We start from the raw sequence: 20,837 nt of genomic DNA on the forward strand, positions 1-20,837 counted from the left end.
GCATAATTTGATTTATATATGATACGTCGAAAAGAGAGTGACTACATTTTTTCTGTTCAAACACAATAGGAATGCAAATCTCCGAGCATCTGCTAGTAAATAATTTTAAACATGTCTCATGATTCAAATATGACCATAAATCATGACCCAGATAATAATTATTGACTTATTTTAGATCAGGGAAATTGTTGATTGCATTAAATCCTCGATAGCAAATCACGTTCTTTTCTAAAACTCCATTGAGGGTTGTTTTTTATTTATTTTTAATTTTGTTTATACTTACTGAGAGCTTTATGGACCACGGGAATGTCTTTGTTTGTTTGTAAGTTGTTTAGAATTTTTCACTCAGATATGCCGGCATTTCCTGCCAACACCTGCAGCGACACGGGACCTCGGTTTATAGAGTCTTAAGCTTATCCGAAGGACTGGTCTCCACGTCCCACTGTGGAATTCTGTGGATGAACGCCTTACTTCGCGAAGCTAAAGCAGACGCCCTAACCACTGCGCCACGCAGTTGACTTTAGATGTTTGTGAAATATCAAATACATATTTCATGAGTTTTTTCACCTGATGTACAAAGAATTTGTTTAAAATCAACAGTTTATATTTTATTGCAAACTAATACAAAGGTTGATTACATTGTTTGCCATCTCTTTTTCCATTGGTAGGTTTAAGAGTTTAAAAACCCAGCAACATTGTAGGAAGTCACCAATTAAAAGAGGAAGAGAAACATACGTGACTTTCTATCAGATACTAATGGAGAGACGTCATTGAGGTAGTTTAGTATGAAAGTATTCTAAAAAGAGTTTTGAAAAAGTAAATAAAGATAACATTTTATATTTTCTTTACAATAGATAAACTATACATGACTGTGTTATGCTTGAAAGGATGAACTTAGGCTTCGAGAGAGCATTAAAATACTGGAGGGAGCAAGGACTGATCGATGCTAAAATAAGTAAGTTCTTCCTTGTGATATTTTGGTTTTGGAACAAATTCGTTACTAAAGGATTTACTTAATAATGAAAGTATAGCTTTCAAAACAATGATATCTTCTTAAATTTCTCACCAGATATTTATAGAACTGTAACACAAACATTTCATCGTGTAATATTATATATTACATGTATATATATACTCATGTATACTTTGTATTCCTTGACAAATTAAAGTCAATTAATTATAATTTGCTTTTTTTTTAAGAAAAAAAGCAAAAGGAGATTCAAACCAGTCTTTGAGAATTTGTTGTCAAGGGTATTTTCTAAATTATTTTTTAAACTTTCTATTTGTCTCATAAGATTTGTAAAACCTGTAGCTACAATCGGGATCACTATACCCGTGTTTGCTCTCATCTCGATTTGTATTATTTCTATTGAGTTTTTGCACTTTACGAGGTATTTGTGTTAGTTTAGGTTATGTCTATATTTTATTTTATTTAAGTATAATTAAGAGACCGAATAACAGGAAAGATTTTTCCAAAAGTTATTTCAAAATTACTGAAGAGTTAAAACCACTTCATGTACTTCTATAGCACATAAGGATTTATGCCTTCTATGAGAAATATCAGCCTAATAGTGCAGTAAAACATAACCAAACACAGATATGCAGTTTCGTCAATTATGTCATTTAATTGAATGACATAAAGTAAAACGTAAAACAAATCATTAAGGGGGATCACCTTACATGAAACAATACAGGATACATGTACATAGCTGAAAGGTACAAGTGTTCCCTTTGAGACTGACTAGAAATTTACATGCAGTGAACATATCAGAGTACATGTCAATATGCATAAAATATTGTTTTATTTAAATTAATTGGACGATCTTTGCAAAATTAATGATATTTTTTTGCTTTAAAGAAACATCGGTGCACACGAGCAACACCTTTATTTTAAAAAATAGATTTAATTTGGGATATGAATTTAAAATAGACAAGTTTTAATTTAATTTTTTTTCTGATTAAGACCGTGAACTGAGACACCAACATGGTAAGGGACCATGCAATATCTTCATACTCGACACGCCATCAAGTCTTGGAGAGGAGGGATTCAATGAAATGAAGGACACGTTTCGTACAATTATAACAGGTGAGAGAGTTAAATGCTTGTACAATTGTGGAATCCTTTTGATTCCTGAGGTAATTTCATGAGCAAGCAGTTTTATTTGTTCGTGGGGACCTTTATAGGATAGATTCATTGAATTAATTGCTAATTAAATTTACCTTCTTAGGGCTGTATATTCTGGGTGAGACGACCAAAGAAATCCCCAAACATTGCTTCTCCCACTAAGATTGATGATTTCACATTATATGTTTTGCATATTTTGTTTCAGACCTACCAAAACATTTCTATGACGCTTTGCTTTTCTAGGGTATGAAAACCAACCAGAGGAAGATGAAAACGTTGCTGTTATTATATGTGGCAAAAACACTAGGTTCCAACGTTATTTCTCTAACCAGTATTCTGCTGTATCTAAATGTTTGGGTAAAACAATTAGTTCAGTCAATCATTTTAAAGCATATTTGTGTAACTGTTGGTTTATAGATACATGTAAATCTATACGATGTTGTGTTCTTTTTTCAATGCATTTGTTAATTACATGTCAATAAAAATAGAAATAAAAGTATTTTTATAAATAATTTGAAAATTTGCTTTAGTTTTATTGCTCATGTTTCTGTTGTTTTCTTTTTATCTGAGTAATTTTTTATTACAAAAATAAATAAGATCACTTGATTTGCCCTATATTAGATGATGTTGAATATGGCGGGCTATCTCCATTGATGGCGGCATTTATACTTTGCCTTGAATCAACTCATAATGGAGCAAGTAATGCTTTTATCATTTCTTAACATGACTCCCTTTCGCTTTTATCGGTTATTAGAAGTAGAAAGAAATGCATTCACATATAAAAAGAACGAATTAAATATTATCTACTAGTGGTAGCATTGTCTGTTATGAACTAGGCATTTGTGGTTAATTATGAATCGCACGAAATAGGTCTGCCGAAACGTAGTTTATGACAATGTTTCTCGGGAGATACTTTTTATCTATAAAGTTTTTTAGTGGGGATGAATTTGCTAATTTTTTTTCTTTTTTAGGTCATACGTCAAGGATGCAAGAGTTTCAAATTCGGCCCCGAGTTATTCTCATGTCTGATGGTCGACCGACTCCTTTTCAGATAATCAGTGAAGCAGACGACTCCGATCTTCAGGAAACTGAGGACGTAAATAGATATGACTGATAATCAGTTATTCACATTCAGTTACATCAATTATCATGTAGTACATATACTCAGCATTAATGAAAGACGGTTAATATTTTAGGCCAAAAACAACCTTCAACTGTTTGCTCGTCAAGTTGGAAGGCGTCATCCAATTTTTTGCATACCTTTGGGCAAGAATCCAGATATGGTAAAAGTATTCTTTTTTCCTTCTGAATTTAACCATTCTGATACTTTTTTTTAGACGTTAATGCAAACATTCGTTAATTTTAGCTGTTGTTAGAATTCATGTGTGCTGAGTCCAGAGGAGGAAAGATAGTTTTTCCTTATGAAGCCTTGCAATTTTCAAGATATTCAAAGAATGTGGTATTTATATCCATTACATGTTCATCTTGAAAATAAACTTTTTTAACATTGATTTTCAAACTCTTCAGTTTCGTTATAACAGTAACGTACCTAAATATGTGTATAACGTCTTTGTTTGGTAAAATGATTGTTTTATATAATTAGAAAATATAGATGTATAAGCTTTTATAAAAAAAAACTTTTCATCGGATTGATTTTACATTTATATATATAATTTAGTTTTCATTTTCGATCTGTTAATATGTTTCACTACTTTGAACAATATTTTTTGTGATTTCTTTTACCATATAATCCATTTTTCACACAGAGAACAGCGGCATTATTATCATCATTGTCACAGTATCATGTGACGGATAGGGATGCATTATCTTCAATTATTTCGATGACAATCCCTGGGAATAATTTCACCGAAATGGATAAGGTACAATTGATTTTTTTCACATACATGTAACATGTTCCAACTTAATTAATGCATGTACAGATTGTCTTGGAATTTTCAACAAGAAGTCTTCTTTCTCAACAAAAACAGTGTTATCAGTTTGGGAAAAACAGCAAAGCTAGAAAATGTATCATTACAAAATTTGATTTTTTATAATGCTGTTTTAATTAGCAAAAATTGAATAATTAATTTGTCGTCAAAGTTAAGTCATTCATCACAAAATTTTATTTTTTTTCTCCAGGACGATATATTTGAACTATGGACGAAGAAATCCTTATATACATCAGAACCGTCTGAAGAAGATGAGGACAGTGATGGCAGAGAAGGAGGAGACTTAGAGAAAAGGGATCCATGTATGCCAGATCTAGGAGTCAGGGTAAAACGAGGCCCGGATTGGCAGTGGAAAAATCAAGATAGTCATGGTCCTGGTACCGTTATAGGATATTCAAGAGGTAAATATTATTGCATTAAACAAATATGGCGTATTTAGCCACGTTGCGCATCAACTGTCGTAGTGAAACACTTCGTGGTATATTGTATGTTTGTTTTTTTTTAATGTCATTTGCACAACCATTCCCCACGATAAATTTAAGTTCAGGCTTTTGTCATATCATTGACAGCTGTTTTTCCTACACAAATAGAGCTCGGAAATTTACTTACCTTGTCACTGGTACAATGTAATTTGCAAAATTACTGTATTTTGTTTAAAAAACATTCTAATTGTACACAAAAGTACTCTTAAGTTGACATTAAAAAGATGCTTGAGTTTCAAAGGAATGGCAGTGTACATGTGTTGAATAAAAATGTAAAATAGGAGGTACGCAATATTCAAATTCCTTTTTATGATCTAATTATTCATTTATATAAATATACTTATAAATGTATCGTTAGAGTGCTTGATTTGCTCCTTGCATTTATATTATATGTGCTATTGTATACAAAATGGTTAAATTAGTTTGTTTATTACAGAGGGTTGGTTGAGAGTAGAATGGGACGTAGGAGGAAAGAATGTTTACAGATACGGGCCAAGGCATGACATGAAAAATGTGTATGACGTCATACCGTGCAATATTCCTAGAGTTCTTGAAGAAAACGAACCGATTGGAACAGGTTGTCTAGTTAAAAGAGGTAATTTTATGTTTTACATGCATAATTGAATTTTTTCATGCTTTGCGTCATTATTTCGTGTCATTTTCAAATATAATACTTATTTTTCAACGCTTTGCAATAGGTCCAGACTGGGAGTGGGATAATCAAGATGGCGGAGAAGGAAACATTGGATCAGTTATAAGAGTCAGAAGTAATGCAACAGTCAATGTACGTTTAAAATAAAATTTGCTAACGTTTGTTTGTTGGTTTAAAAAGAAGACCAACTTTCATATTAAGTGATTTTCTATGTCTTCTGTTTCAGGTCAAGTGGTCAAATGGAAGTGTTTCTAATTATAGATTTGGTTATAAAGAGAAATTTGATCTACAGATATGGTAAATAAATTGAAATCCATTTTTGAAAAGAGAATATTTTTTCATTACAATATAATGTTACTTATCAAGAAATAAAATAATTCGATTTTTTTTCGGAAAAAAAGTTATTCATGGTCATTATTTTAATGTTACCACACTCTTGACGACACATATTTTTAGTGATCCATTTTCACAAGAGACTGAGAAATATTTACAAGAGGAAAGCAAATCATCGCAGCCAAAAACACAGAAAGAAAAAATATACAATTTCAGTAACAATCTTTTTTCTATTTTTTTTTCAATGAGGAACATCTTTAAAGTTACTTTAACAACATACAATAATAGATTTCAAATATTCTGTTTAAATATAAAGTAATCGACCTATTTGTTTTTTATTTCAATCTTGTCAGAAGATTCTAGTTCATACGAAGGCTCAAAATCAACATCATTTGAATGCAGCCAATCGGATAGAAATCACTTATCAAGTCTTTCTTCAAATTCCTTAAAATACCCTAAAGGAAAATATTTCAAAAATGACAGTGTAGAGGATGAATGCTCTACAGATTTAGAATCAGATGGACCAATAGCATTAAGCCAGTGGATGTGGAAAGATAAGACTGAGAAATGGAATCCATATCCGAAAAAAATAAATGACAAAATATGGAAATCATGGAAAAGAAATCCGAATTCTACCGTAGTTGTTGAAATGGATGACAGCGTGTAAGTATTTCAAAGCTTTATTTATGATTTAAAAATTACTTTATGATATCGCAGAGAGAGAGAATCCAAATTCCAATGTTGTAATGAAAAAATACAGTTTCAAGTCAGTGTTCCGACATATTTCATTTAAAAATATATTCTTTATAATAATAATTTTAGAGAAATAATGTCTTCTAGCCTTCTCATAGGCAAGCTTGTATAATTTACATTTTTGTGAGTTTACAAATTAATTTTTTTACGTAGTTACAGAGTTGTGTTGGGAAAGAATATACAGATAAATTTGACAACCGGAGAAACAATGGACATCCAAGTTTTTGAAAATTCCTAAAAGAATTCATGCATCGCATGTAAACATATTATAATACAAGTAACAGCTTTTTAAAAAGCTTGCCTGACTAAATCAATCAATTTATCTGCATGCAGAGTGATAAACCTTTTGAGCAATAATACTTTTGTGACTTTAAAACATACCCTAATTTTATATTTAATTTGAGAGCCTTGTGTAATTGAAATCTTGATTTTATTTAACTTGTTGAAGAATCATCTCTACACTGCATATAAAGAGTTGTTATTCATGGGGGGGGGGTTAAAGCTAGATTGAATGACCTGCCCTTGGATGTAAAAACTAAATTTCAAGTTATTTATTACTACATACATGTACATAATAAAATCTGTTATCAAATCATGCATTGTTAACATTTTAAAAGATGGACATAATTAAATGCACATTTTGTAAGAGTGTATTTTCTCCTCTGAAGTAAACAGTAGTAATGTGTGTTCAAATTTTTTTTTATTTAAAAAAGTGACACTATCATATACTGTATTGAGAATGAAATAAGTAAATTCAATACTTCCCCTGCGAGAGATCATGAATAATTCATGAATTCCTTGAATTTTTCATATTTTATTCATGAAATGTTCATGAAGATCCTATGAACTTATTTTTGGACATTTTCAAATCATGCATTTTTATTCATGAAAGAAAATTGATGAATATTCATGAATATTTTTTTTATGAATAATTCATGAAGAGTCATAAAAGATTCATCATTTCAAGACTTCCAATAATAAGTTCATTTCTTCATGAACTAATCATGAATAATTTGATGAATTTTTTAGGCCAATGTTCATGAATGAATAAAATTCATGAACCATTGCATTCATGAATATTCTTGCTTATTTGTAAACAAAAAATGCAATATTTTTATTCATTTTTATTCATGAAAATGCATGAAGTCATGCTAAAAAAGTAACAGTAGATGATTTATAATTCTTGAAAGATGTCACAGAAATTGTTTGTTTTCTTGAACCATGGCAACAAAATTTTTTAAAAAACTTAAAATAGATAATTCTGACACATTAACCATAGTAAATGAGAAACAGTTATTATGGTAAAAGTACAAAAAATTTAAATTCAAATGCAACTTTTGCAGAATGTTTAAGGACTTGGTCAAAAGGAAATCCTAATCCTAAGCATGTTTCAAATTGTGTTTTTGCCAGAAATTGAACAGTTTACAACTTCCAGTCTAGGAAAAAAGTTTGTTCAGCACCATGTTTTCAGTGCTTTCAAGCAGTTTGAGCAGAGATGGTAATTCAAAAATCCTTATTGTCTCTCCATGTGGAATTTCCATAAATTTCATCATTTGGACTTTGATTGAATATCATGCAATTTTCATTTCTTTTTTCTTTCTTTTTCAAGAGCTCAGATTTTTGTGCAACAGAGTTTCTTGTCTTCTGCTATCAACATTTGTGAACTGCTTCATTTTCCTTCAAAAAGAAAGATTTTCTGAAAGTAAATGATTGTAAAACATTACTTTTTTGTATTTTCTTGCATTTAGTTTCATTTAATTTTGCATCAGAGACATTTTCAAAATTAAAACATTCTGAGTGGAATTTAAGCCTATTTTCTTGGACCAGCCATTTTGTAGATCAATCAAAGTCTATGAATGTTTTGAGTCTCAGTCTATAATTAATGTGTTAATGGTTATCCAAATCAAAGCAAAGTTGGACAAAAATTGCATTAAAAAAAAGAGACATATTTTTATCATAATTTTTTAATCATGTTAATTAGTTGTTATTTTACAAATAGACAGTTTTTTAGATTTTGACAAGATTGCCTCCATTTTTTGTCACTCACCAGTTATGAAGTAGCAAATTATATATAGTCTTCCTTCTTCATATTCTGTTATTTTCTTAAAAAGTTGACAAAGATCATAAACTGTACTGTTTATTGGACACACCTTGTGAGAGGGTGAAAAACTACAAATTACAAAAGCATAATAAGAATTTGATAAAATATCAAAATCATAAGCAATCATACAAAATTAAATGCGTAACTTTAACATGTGAGCTGAAGTGGCCTATGCCTATCGCATGCTGGAAATGCGCGGTTTTACAAAACATTGTAGTTGCAGAATTTAAACATGATAAAATATGCACGCATAACACTGTTAGAATACAGATGATCAAGTTAGATATAAATTCAATAAAACAATATAAAACTTACTCCTTAGGGAGGATCAATTAACAGCCAAAAAGGAAACCACAGGGGATCTTATCCACTCTGTTCTCTACCATATATAAAAATACACAAGGGAAGAATCGAAAGTAGCACACGATTTTTTAAAAAAGTCAAAAAACAACTTACTTGAGAAAAGTTACACAAATCCTGAAAGGAATGAGTGCCATTGGAAGACTTCGGGTACTACCCTATTGTCATCCGGGTGAGTTATCTTTTCTTGGGCGTAGAGTTTCACACTGTGCAGAAAGCTGGGGTTTTAGTTGGATAAAAGCTATTTTCGATGGATATATCTGGAATATTTTAGCCTGGATAAGTACTAGGACATTATTTGCGCTAGTTCCTTTCAAGATTTGTGTAACTTTCTCAAGTAAGTTGTTTTTTGACTTTTTTAAAAAATCGTGTGCTACTTTCGATTCTTCCCTTGTGTATTTTTATATGTGAAGTAGAGAACAGAGTGGATAAGATGCCCCTGTGGGCAAACCGCATGGCTACCATAATTAGTATAAACAGAATATTGAACCCGATCGAAATAAAATTATGCAATACGAAAACGGCACAGTGATTATGCAAATAATAGATCACAAATACTGATTCTTCCACTCTACAAATTCCCACTTCCAACGTCTCGCGCGTTTTCAAGTTTGCGCCTATTCAAAAATGTACGGTAGAGCTAAGAAATACCTTAGTTTCGAATTTCCAAGATTTCTGTTTAAAAAAATTACAAACACTATCTGAATAATTTTTCACTGAAAATACAATTTTTTTTATATCAAAATAAGTTTTATCAATGAAGAATTCGAATTTTTTACGTCATAAATTATACATGTATTGACTTTTAGTTTCGTATAGCAAGTATGGCGGCCCCCTATGACATGATTATGGCATGATAATAACAATCTCTCGCCTTCAGACAGAATATTCTGAGCTGTGAAGACAAATAGGAGAATTTAAACTACAAAATACGAATGTAGATTATGTCATAGATACTTTACAACCATGCAGTCTGTGCTTTATCATTTACGCACGAAACAAGGGAAACTTTTGACATTTTAACTGCACCAAAATTGAAATGTATAATAGCGTTTCGATCCAGGAATAATACGGTACAGTACAGACAAGTGATATAATTTTTTAGTTGTTAATAGATATATAAAACGTTTTTTACGAAGCTCACAAAGTTCATTTTCCAGAATGTTTCATTTTCCAACAACTTGTTTAAAGTTTGATGTTAGAGAAAATTCGGTCGAACAAAGTTGTGTGATGAAAAACGACATTAATTAAAGCATATTATGATGAATATAACTGTTTAATTGAAATTATGAAGAAACACAAGTAATGAATTTGAAAAAAAAATGCTGTCAGTGGTGATGCACTGTTTGTTTAATTAAAATCAAATAAAAACACGAAATGTTTAGAGATTTCATGATTTATTTTTTCAGATGGTGAAAGAATGTTATTAACTATAAATTATACCAGGGGCTTGTTCAACAATTGCATCTGCATACAAAAGTTGTATTATGAGAGTATTGAGTGTTTTCTGTCAATCATTTTTGTCAATTATTTTAGTCTTCATGAAAATTCATGAACATTCATAATACCTTGAACTCTACATTTTTTCTGTCTTTAAAATGAAAATTACCAATATTCATATATATTCATCATTTGTTCATGAACTACATTTTATGAATATATTCATGGGAATAAAGTTCATGAACCATCTTTATGAACCAGTCATGAACCAGTCATGAACACATCATGAATGTTCATGAACGATTCATAAAAGTTCCTGAAATTATGAATTTCACCTCGCAGGGGTTAGACCTTTGTGGAAAGTAAAATCCAAGATTTTTTACTGCTTTCTTTTTTACTTTGTGTATCTGAACAGAGACATATGACTTGAACTGCTTGTTTATTATTATCGGACTAGTCCATTTATGGAATGAACCAACCGCGGGATCGAAAAACAAATTAGAAAAATCATTTCTTTAGTGTTGCATGTCCATATACTGATGTATACATGTTGTTTTAAAGAATGATATAAAACTTGTAGATATAATTTCTGAGGCATTAGAATGAGGTTTTCATGGAAGTTAGCACACCCATTAACACAATAGAACAATTAAAAAAAAGGCTCGAATTCGAAGATATAGCTTACTAATGACATTTGGCGCGAAAAGATCGATTCACCCCTTTCGTAGAATACAAATGGACTGATCCAGTAGTATAGAAATGCAGAAAACAGGATACACGGATATGTTGAAACGGCGAATCACATGGAATAATCTGTTCCATGCAAAAAGAGTAAAGGAAGTAAACACTGCAGTATTTTGCATCAGTAATATCATTCTGTTTTCTGAAAAATGTTTCTTTTTAAAATGCAGGTAAAGAATTCCAATGCAAATCAGCTTGCACAAAATCTAGCTCTTTAGATATGATCGCACACTTTCGGATCTTGGAAATATCAATCCTTATACAGCCTGACGCCGTGACGTCAGGAAATAATGATGTTTCGTTCACCTTCATATTGATTCACGAAAAAGCTCATTCGAATTTATGTCGGTCTCGAATCATAATCTTTAAGCGGTTGGTCAATCAGATTTGTTCTCAATAAATGATGGGTCGTTATAATTATGGCTTTGAGTTTTACTAAAAGTATAAATGATCTATAATAAACAATTATTTGTTTGATGTTATTTATTACACATACCGGTATTAAAAAATCATGATATTAGGATCAAGGAACATAATCATTAATAATAAAATAATAAACACAGTGAAATGTTCATGAATTTCAAATAAATTTATAAATAACCATCCAATGTTAGTTGTTCAATTCTGCCATGAGAACTTTTAATTCGTGATAAGACGAATGGGAACGTATTTTAGTGATAATGTTAATCATTTTTGGAAAACGGTTTCATAGCAACGGAAGGAAATACCTAAGTTTATAATTTCTGCAAAAAAAATACAATTTAAACCTCAAATGTTAGTCTTTTTATTAAAACTCGGTTTACCTGATCGATAATATAGGGCCCCAGGCAAGTGTGAAGAGTCGAAAGAACATGGTTACGTCCTAACTCCCTTGATTAAAATTCACTGGTTTATTTGTAAAATGCCCTGCTCTCCTAGCTTTATTGTATGTAAATTCTTATATAAGTTATTGTTCTTTATCCCTCTTTCCTCAAAAAAGGATTTTTTTTTTAATTCTTTAAACTATAATATTGTTGTATTTAACATGTTATATGTGTAAAAAAAAAAAAAGACTCAGTTTCCATAAAGAGCATTTCAGTCAGGAGAAATCAGAGAAACGATGAGGTAATTATCTCTTTTTTGTCTACCATGCAATTATACAACTTTATTTCAAAGGTTACATATGTAATATTGCATGATTTTTACGTTTTGATGATCACAAACTATGGCAAATTAATTCTAAGAAGACCAAAGGTTCCATTAAACGAGCACATGGCAAGTTATAATGTCTGAGCGATTTTTTTTCAACTAAACAGTTAACTTCAATAGCGCCACATATTTTACATGTATCATCTGTATTATGAATGAAAATATGAAAATACAATCTGATTAAAATCAGATAAATCCTTTTATCCGATCACATAGATCGCTACACAAGGATCAGAAGAAACCCTATTCGGGGTCATCTCCTGGTGACCTTTGAATTATCCAATCAAATGTTTACTTTAGAGAATTGGAAAGTATCTCGGAATTCAGTTACAGAGGGGAAAGGCCCGATGATACTCGAATGGAAAAATCATGACCTAGTTTCTGTAGCCTGTCAAGAGAAGGACCACAGTCTTTTCTGTGCAGTAATACAATAATTACTTGCTTTTGCTTAGTTTTTTAGCTCTTTGTTTTGTACGAAACGATAAGATCCTCTCCGCAGCTGCTTTCACTTCTAATTTCGTTTTTCCGAATGTCGCTTAAGTATGACCTCTCTGATTGGTCAAAATTTTCATGAATATTTTTATTACAAAGGTCACCAGGAGATGACCCTAAATGGGGTTTTTTCAGATCCTTTTGTAGCGATCTATGTATGCGGATCAAAAGAACTGATTTTAATCAGATTGTATGAAAATATTACCTTTTTTTAAGAATAACCTGCATTGTTATCCGGCGAATACCATTAATATTGTTGACCAAGGTGTATATCAAATTAACACCAGCTTTCAACAAAAGTTCTTTGGTAGATTCAATGACCTTGTCAGCAAATACAATTTATCATTTGCTGACGGACGATTTTCATACTATTGGATACGCAATTTTTTACATTGAATTGTCGACGAATTTTTCTGGAGTTTTTATCATGACAAGGAGCACACGGTGAGTGTAACCGATCGGCAAGTCCACTCTTCTATGACATCTCGCCCCGCCTTTAAGGTTTTAAATATCAGTGTTTACTCTGCTCTAATAAATTTGTATTGGTTAAATGACTTTTTAGCTTGAATACTGATCGCTATCTCCATATATTTCATTTAGTAAGCATTCAAAGGAAAATATCATGGTGAACCGTAAGCGCAAACATTTAATGTAGTTTATTTTTTTAATTCTGCCTCAGCAGGTATTTTACCCGTTGCTGTTAGGTTCTAATGAAGTGTGTAATTGTGCACGCAGTATAGGATAGAAGTACTTTTTAAATGCATGTTTTGTAGGCGATCAATTTCCCTTTTTAACTTGGAAATATGAAAAAAAACTGTTGATGTGAAGGGTCGCCTTACGTAAAAGTTATGTTATTTTAATCCTCAAAGCTATCCAAAGAAATTCCATTTGAAATTCTTTGGTGACCACCCCCCCCCCCCTCCCCCCAACTAATCACACATCACATACACACTACAAATTGTTTCCGAAAAATACCGGAAACATGAGACAGGGAAGAAATGCTTAGAATATATTGCATAAATACAGGAAAGAAAACAGCTGGCATGAAGTAATAAATTATCTCCCACGAGCTCATTTTTATAATTTGCATCATGGAGGACTTTGCTTTGCAGAATGCCCAGCAATTTTGGAGGCAACAAGCACATCTTGATTCATTAAAAAGTAAGTTATTCCTATCAAATAAATTAAAACGTTTAAATTTGTAATTATCAAAATAAAAAAATTAAGATTAATTTTGTCACCCACGTGGCGCAGTGGTACATGTAATAGCGACTCCGTTCTAGAGTCGCGAAGAAAGGAGTTGATCCTTATGTCACGGGTTTGAATCCAAACTGTTCCTTAGCCATGTGCTTACATCAGTTAATGTCACGAAAGCTGGCAAAAAAGATCCCTCACTGCTCAATGGTTATAACTGCCGGAGTATATGAAAAAATTTGTAGCTCTTCCCTGGCAAGTGGTGGCTTCTGCATATATGTGAGGGGACGTTAAAAAACATACAAACAATAAAAACAATTGTAGAAAAAATGCATACCATGCGAAGGTGTAAATATTTAAGTAAAAGTAAAAACACATGACCCTAGTGATAATGAAGTGGTAAAAATAAATGAATTGGTGTTACCTTTTACCAACAATCAAATAATCTCACGGTTTATCAACATTAACCGTCACGGTAGATCAGTCGGTAGAGCGCTCGCTCCGTGATCGGAAGGTCCTTAAATTGAATCTCTTTCACGACTGACCTAAGTCGATAAAAAAAAGGTAGAAACTGTTTCTTCATAATGCGTTCTGCACTTTGAAGTGACACTCGCCTTCGAACGAGAACTTTAAAACCGAGGCCCCATGACATGTTGATACGACAAAGATCCGTCACTGTTCAAAGGCCATGAATACCGAATAAGGTCGAAATTTGAAGCTCTCCCCTCCCCAATATGAGTAATAACATCTCGAATGGGACGTAAAATAACATACAGTCGATCAATAAATCAACCCATCAAAATTATTTTCATTGATTGTATCTCGCACTATACATCGCGTTTATGTTGCTGAGTTGCTAAGTTATTCTGTTGCATGTATGATAAATTATTTTTTCTATGAAAATCTCTGTTCACTTTAATTGATAATTTTGCAGTATCGAAAAAATCAAACACATGGCATAATACATGTAAATGCTTTTATAATTTTTAATACATTTTAGTGTCTTTTGTTTTCAAGCTTTAATGCAATATTTTTAGTCATAGAAACAAGATACCAGCAGGGAAGAGGACCGTGTAATATCTTCATACTGGACACATCATCAAATGTCGGAGAGGACGGCTTCAAACAGATGAAGGAGACTTTCTGTACAATAGTGGATGGTATAGCATGCTATTATTCTAGACCTATGGTTTAACATGCTATTATTCTAGACTGTGGTTATTATTATTGAACGTGATACCCCACGTGACGCAGTAGTTAGAGCGTTTCTTTAGAGTTGCGAAGTAAGGAGTTGATCCTTACGTCGTGGGTTCGAATCCATCTTCCATATATACTAGTAGTCTTCTACAATCTGAATTGCTGTTTATCTTTTTTCACTTTTTTTTAAACATAATATATTTATTACGTCACTCTAACACATTAATTTTTTTTTAGAGTTTTCAAAATATCCGGGGATAGATGAAAATGTGGCTGTAATTATATGCGGAAGGACAACAGCATTCAGATACCACTATTCTAATCAGTACAATCAAATAAAACGATGTATTGGTAATTATCTTTCATTTGAAATTCACACATTAATTTACACTGATACAGTTTTTTCCTGTGCTTACCCCTTTTAAATCCGAGTTTTTGTTTAAAGTGACAAATGGTCTCATACAGGAAAAATAACTGACAATAACTAAGTAACAGCTGAAAAATGAAAACACTATAGGCATTGCTGTTACAGTTTTAAATTTGATCAACCATTAAATATTCGATTTGTTTATAAGATGATTAATTATTTTGTTTTGTTTGAGTTTTTTATGCAACATATTTGACCATTTTCCTCGTACAATCTGCTTAAAATTGTAATTCCTTGAAATTTATTTTATTCAGATTTGAAAGGAATGAATTGTTTCAACCTTTGCACTTAACATATTATCTTGAAGTGCTTGTTTTTTTTTTTCATTTTATTCACAGTTTATAAATCATAACATTTATTTCTTATACTTGTTCATTCTATACATTATTTATTTTTTATCATTTAATTTTTTTGGCTGCAAATTAAAGTTCAAGGTGTTAATTTCAAAGCTATAACAACTCTTTAAGTGACCAAAATTCAAAGAAAAACATAACATTAGATACGTAAATTTGTTAATATGAAAAGTTAGTATAATACAATTGAGATATGCAATTGTAAATGTTTTTTTATATATATATGTATATGATAGAATATTTAAAAATGTTTTTGTTATAAAGATTCATTTATCATTTCAACAGATGACGTAGAACATGTCGGACCATCACCTCTAACTGCTGCTTTCCTTCTCTCTTTAGGAGCAATTTCAAATGGAGCAGGTAGCTTTGGTATTCTCTTTACAAATCAACTGAATGTTGTGAAAAAGATTTAGAATAAAAGTACATAAGATTAATTAGTTAACAAACAGGATATTTCTTTTTTTTTCAAAAATGCAATCTCTAAGGGTATTCAAAGATGATGGGAGAGTTCCATGTTCATCCACGTATAATTCTCATTTCCGCGGGAAAACCGACAGATTTTACCGTTATGGGGGATGATAAATTACCACTTCATGTGCATGATCAGGTATGCAAACAACGTACTGTTAAGAACTTTTATGCTAAGAGTGATCGAATTCAAATTTACTGTCAATCAAAAGGAAGTGTTCCCTTTTAATTTTTGTACTTTATTTTGTTTCAATATTAAAGTAGAAATTGTCAATTTTTAGGAAGCGATATTAACACTTGTGTAATGTTTTACAAAGGTAAAAGATCATTTGCTCCAGATTGCCAAAATCATTGGAAGAGTCAATCCAATTTTTTGCATCCCAGTCGGCAGAAATCCAGACATGGTAAGAACTCTAATGCTTGAGGTACAACAGTCTTATGTTCCTTTGGTAAAGAAAATCAATCAATGAATTTCAGTTTTTATAAGATATATATACACAATATACATGTATTTCATGAGTCATGAAATAACAGTCATTAACGTAGGATATAAAACATATAACATCACTTTTTTTTAATGTTTACCGGGAGAAATCTAGCCTTAGGGTTATTTATAAGGAAGAAATCTATTTAGATCGGAGATTTGAATAATATATTAAAACATTATATGTATATGATATAATATTTAGAGTTTATTTCTTATAAAGCTATAGTTTGAAATCTATGTTGGATAAATCTAGCTAAAAAGGCTAGATGCGATGAAGGATTTTTTTCTCCAATAGGTAAACTTAGGATTGATATCTGCCCTTTCAAGAGGAGGAAAGATTATCTATCCCTATGAAGCTAAACAGTTTGCTAAATATTCCGAAAATATGGTAAAATAAATTTGACTATAAATCAAAATTTAACATGAATGAAATGTAATTAGTTGAAAATAAAAATTAATATGATGAAAATGTTTTTATAGAATACTGAAACTAAGAATACATCTTATAGTTTTCATCCACATGATATTGACTTTTTTAGAGAGAGAGAGTTTTGTTTGAGAGAGAGAGAGGACCTGGTCAAAATTGCCATTGTCCTTCTGTTCATTATTCCCAATGTCCATTCATCAAATCATCAGTTCGTCTGCCTGTTTTGGTTTTTATTGTTTTCTAGAAACAGGTTGCCATAAAAATTTCAAAAAAATTGAAACCTTTCATAAAAAAGATCTTCAAATAAAATTTCAGCAAATGAAGGATCACGCGTCTTTCAAAGGAAATTCGACGAAATTAAAAGGTTGTCAAATACTGAGTGATCATTGAAAGACGCGTGAAGATAACGAACAGTGATAAATTAAACAAGGCAAAACATTGGCAGAGCAAATACAGACTTCTGAAAACAGAGGTTGGATCACATGCCATGGAGAAGTAACCTTCCTCTGACGACCAGTCACTTCCTCTGTGTACCCCTTATCATAATGAAGTTTACTGTATAATTAATTAATAAACAATCTAGTGTGAAAATAATTAATGATCTAAATTTGTTTAAAAGATGTCATAAACATTCGGTCTTAAGTCAAATGCTATATTAATATATGATGATTTTATCCATCATAGCATTAGCTTTTATTTTACATTAAACAAGATTGTTGATATTCTTGTATAAATAGAAGACATGTTTGTCAATAACATATCTCGTTTTAGAAATCGAAAAACTTTGTTTTAGAAACACTGAACCAGAAAAGACCGGTCTTATTTTATGACTGTTTATTATGATTTTGTTAATAGCCGCTAAGAGCCAGGCTACGATAAGGAATGAGGTTAAACATTGTTGGAAATCTTTAATTTGAAATCATATTCATATAGATCAAAGTCATGACAATAAATATTATTAAATTATTAATTATAAATCCTCATTTCACAGAAAAACAAAGCAATTGTAACCTTTTAGAGCTTATTTTACTTTTTTCTATTAGATGAATTAAAATATTCATGTTATTTTTAGAAATATAACGGAAAACAGTTTTTACAATCAATGTCTATCATCTATTGATAATCTGATTTTAATGTTTTCCGATGTGTTGAACAGCTTCTTAATTCACTGTATGAATTACTGGGTGAAAGTGAATAAAGTACGCTTAAAAAAAAGAACTGATCAAAATTTTTGAAAATTCTTCTTTTCATGATTTTTTTTTAATTAGAGAGTAGCGTCGATCATATGCTCAACGACAGAATTAAATGAACTTGACAGAGGAACGATTTCACTTTTACTGACTCAGGCTCTACCTGGCAGGGAATTCACTGAAAAGGACATGGTACTTAGTTACTTTATACATAATTTTCTATTTACATATTTTACTAATTTGAATTATTCAAGTCAATTTTATAAATAAAAACTTTATTCGTGAAAACATTATAAACTCTGAGAAATTTATAATTATTTTTACATATTTTTGAAATATGTTCAAAGAAATTGTACAACTTTTATTCGCGTGCGAGAAATTTTTTCGACAATTGAATATTTTCAAGATTAAAGTAAATGATTCTTTCTACAGGACGACATTTGCAATATATGTTCGAAGAAATTATTATTTACATCTATGGACGGTATGCAGATAAGGGGTCACGATTCAGATAATGTGCCAGACACCTTCCCAGAAAAAAGCTCCCAGCTGATACCTCTAGGTGGTAGGGTTAAAAGAGGTCCAGATTGGAAGTGGGAAAACCAGGACAATTGTAGTCCTGGAACTGTAGTCGCATATTCCAGAGATGGTACATGGTTTGATTCCAATATGAAAAGTTGTTATCAAAGCAAAACAAAAATAGTACAAATGTGCTTAGGATTATGCACCATGGATATTTCAAGGTCAAAAAATTACAAATCTTTTTTTTATCTACATTCACAAATATATTAAGCAATTTTTTTAATAAGTTTATAGAATTAATTACATATATATCAAAATTATATTTGGCATATAGAAAAAGTTTTTAGTTTTAAAATTTGATCATTCTATATATCTTTATATGGAGCTCTTCTTTTCAAGGATATCAAAATAGTCTGAAAATGGCTAATCATCCCACAGCCTCTTTACAAATGCAAATTAAAATATTTTTGAAAGATCCAAAATATAATATATTGTTATTATTTTTGCATTTTTTTTTCATATTTAGCATTCAAAACCACATAAATTAAAAAACAGTATTTAAGCAAATAAAAATAATTTTTAGAATAATTAACATATATTATATTGAAATTGTAGCTGGATGGTTGATTGTACAGTGGGATACAGGCTCTTCAAACAGCTATAGATACGGGACAACAAATAACGAGGGAAATAAATATGATGTAGTTGTTTGTGAAGAACCTCGAATATTGCACAACGAACTCATAGCTATTGGTTGTTTGGCTCAGAGAGGCATGGTTTGATGATTATATAAATAATGGGATATCTTGCACAAAAAAGGCTTTCAGTATCACAATTCTTTAAAGGAATCCGTGACAATTTTGATTTATGAAATGAATATGGAATTTGGTGACTTAAAATTTGCACCTTTGGAATTCCTTTAACTTACCAAATTTATTTAATTTAGGACCAGATTGGGAACTTGGTAATCTAGACGGTGGAATAGGAAGTTTCGGTGCGGTGTATAAAGTCAAATCGAACGGAGTCGTATATGTGCGTTTCCTTTTTTTTTTACATAAACATTTTTATGGTTTTCAATCTTTGTATTAATTTTTTTTAAAGTAAAATTTATAACATTTTTGTGATTTTGTTCTTTTTTTTAAAGATCAATTGGCAAAATGGTAATAGACATGACTGCAGATATGGTTTTGATGGGAAATTTGACTTGAGTTTGTGGTAATAATTCAACAATAAAACAAGCATAATATTTTACTAATTAAACGCAAAGGAACATAATTCTGATGATCACAAAACCAAACTTTTTAATTAATTTCTTCATATGACTAGTTATTGTTAATTAATTTGTAGATAAATATATAGCATACATTAAGTGGAAAGTTGGATGTAAACAAATACACTAGAATTTGTTTCTGTTAAAGATTTATTGATTGTTAACAAAAAATTAATGTAAAATATATTCTGAAATATTTCTTTAGTCTTAAATTAGATCATCGATCTGAAGAGTCAATGAATAAATTTGTTACGTTAAAAATAATATCAAAATTTCTACAATTACATACATCTCACAAAAATATATTTCCTTATTTAAAGTCTTATTTCTTATCTTTCAACAATTTTAGCGATCCTTTTTCATCGGAGGTTAAAAGATTTTTACAAGAGCAAAAGAGACAAGCTCAATGTAAACTACCAGAAAACATGCAACATATCTATAGCAGCGCACCAACATCTGGTAAGTATTTAAAATTATGAATTTTATTTTTATTTTCATGTTGAATAAGATTTTTGATTATAATTTGTGATAATAATAATTCTTGTATACATGTATATAAAGCAAATTAATACGGGAAAAGTGGACAAGAAAATGATACTAGAAGAAGACACAAGTGCAAAAGCAGGTCCTCTTTTAAAGACGCCACCAAAGGGGCGCTATTTCAAGAATGATGCTGTTGAAAG

The 20,837-nt window shown here is 30.8% G+C and overlaps 2 protein-coding genes across 3 annotated transcripts; both read left to right on the forward strand.

Annotated features, from left to right (window-relative positions):
• Positions 1–504: 504 nt before the first annotated feature.
• Positions 505–6,587, forward strand: LOC134276185 (uncharacterized). Of its 2 annotated transcripts, XM_062758473.1 has the most exons (16): positions 505–775; positions 855–955; positions 1,964–2,086; positions 2,369–2,482; positions 2,747–2,824; positions 3,097–3,221; positions 3,322–3,408; positions 3,492–3,584; positions 3,892–4,005; positions 4,265–4,475; positions 4,993–5,151; positions 5,255–5,340; positions 5,435–5,505; positions 5,665–5,756; positions 5,895–6,204; positions 6,448–6,587. In XM_062758473.1, exons 2-16 carry the CDS (start codon positions 877–879, stop codon positions 6,530–6,532), a joined length of 1,827 nt encoding a protein of 608 aa, XP_062614457.1. In that variant the 5' UTR covers positions 505–775; positions 855–876; the 3' UTR covers positions 6,533–6,587. The 2 variants fall into 2 exon arrangements, with proteins under 2 accessions (XP_062614457.1, XP_062614449.1); XM_062758465.1 differs by lacking the exon at positions 505–775 and having other exon boundaries at positions 782–955.
• A 6,306-nt stretch (positions 6,588–12,893) lies between these two features.
• Positions 12,894–20,633, forward strand: LOC134276133 (uncharacterized). Its single transcript, XM_062758409.1, has 13 exons — positions 12,894–13,777; positions 14,848–14,970; positions 15,245–15,358; positions 16,073–16,150; positions 16,276–16,397; positions 16,576–16,662; positions 17,041–17,133; positions 18,441–18,554; positions 18,795–19,011; positions 19,500–19,655; positions 19,831–19,916; positions 20,029–20,099; positions 20,504–20,633. The coding sequence occupies exons 1-13, from the start codon at positions 13,708–13,710 to the stop codon at positions 20,631–20,633; spliced, it is 1,461 nt and encodes a 486-aa protein (XP_062614393.1). The 5' UTR covers positions 12,894–13,707.
• The last annotated feature ends 204 nt before the right edge of the window (positions 20,634–20,837 follow it).

The sequence above is a fragment of the Saccostrea cucullata genome, unplaced genomic scaffold (genome assembly GCF_032062105.1).
Source record: "Saccostrea cucullata isolate Sc308-1 unplaced genomic scaffold, CSIRO_AGI_Scuc_v1 ctg11150, whole genome shotgun sequence".
Taxonomy (NCBI): Eukaryota; Metazoa; Mollusca; class Bivalvia; order Ostreida; family Ostreidae; genus Saccostrea; species Saccostrea cuccullata.

Coding starts and splice junctions, on each gene's coding strand:
- LOC134276185 (XM_062758473.1), top strand. CDS start 877: ATGCTTGAAAGGATGAACTTAGGCTTCGAGAGAGCATTAAAATACTGG. Junction 3,222..3,321: donor ATCTTCAGGAAACTGAGGAC/GTAAATAGATAT, acceptor TTAATATTTTAG/GCCAAAAACAACCTTCAACT. Junction 5,506..5,664: donor AAATTTGATCTACAGATATG/GTAAATAAATTG, acceptor ACATATTTTTAG/TGATCCATTTTCACAAGAGA.
- LOC134276133 (XM_062758409.1), top strand. CDS start 13,708: ATGGAGGACTTTGCTTTGCAGAATGCCCAGCAATTTTGGAGGCAACAA. Junction 17,134..18,440: donor CTAAATATTCCGAAAATATG/GTAAAATAAATT, acceptor TTTTTTAATTAG/AGAGTAGCGTCGATCATATG. Junction 19,917..20,028: donor AATCGAACGGAGTCGTATAT/GTGCGTTTCCTT, acceptor TTTTTTTTAAAG/ATCAATTGGCAAAATGGTAA.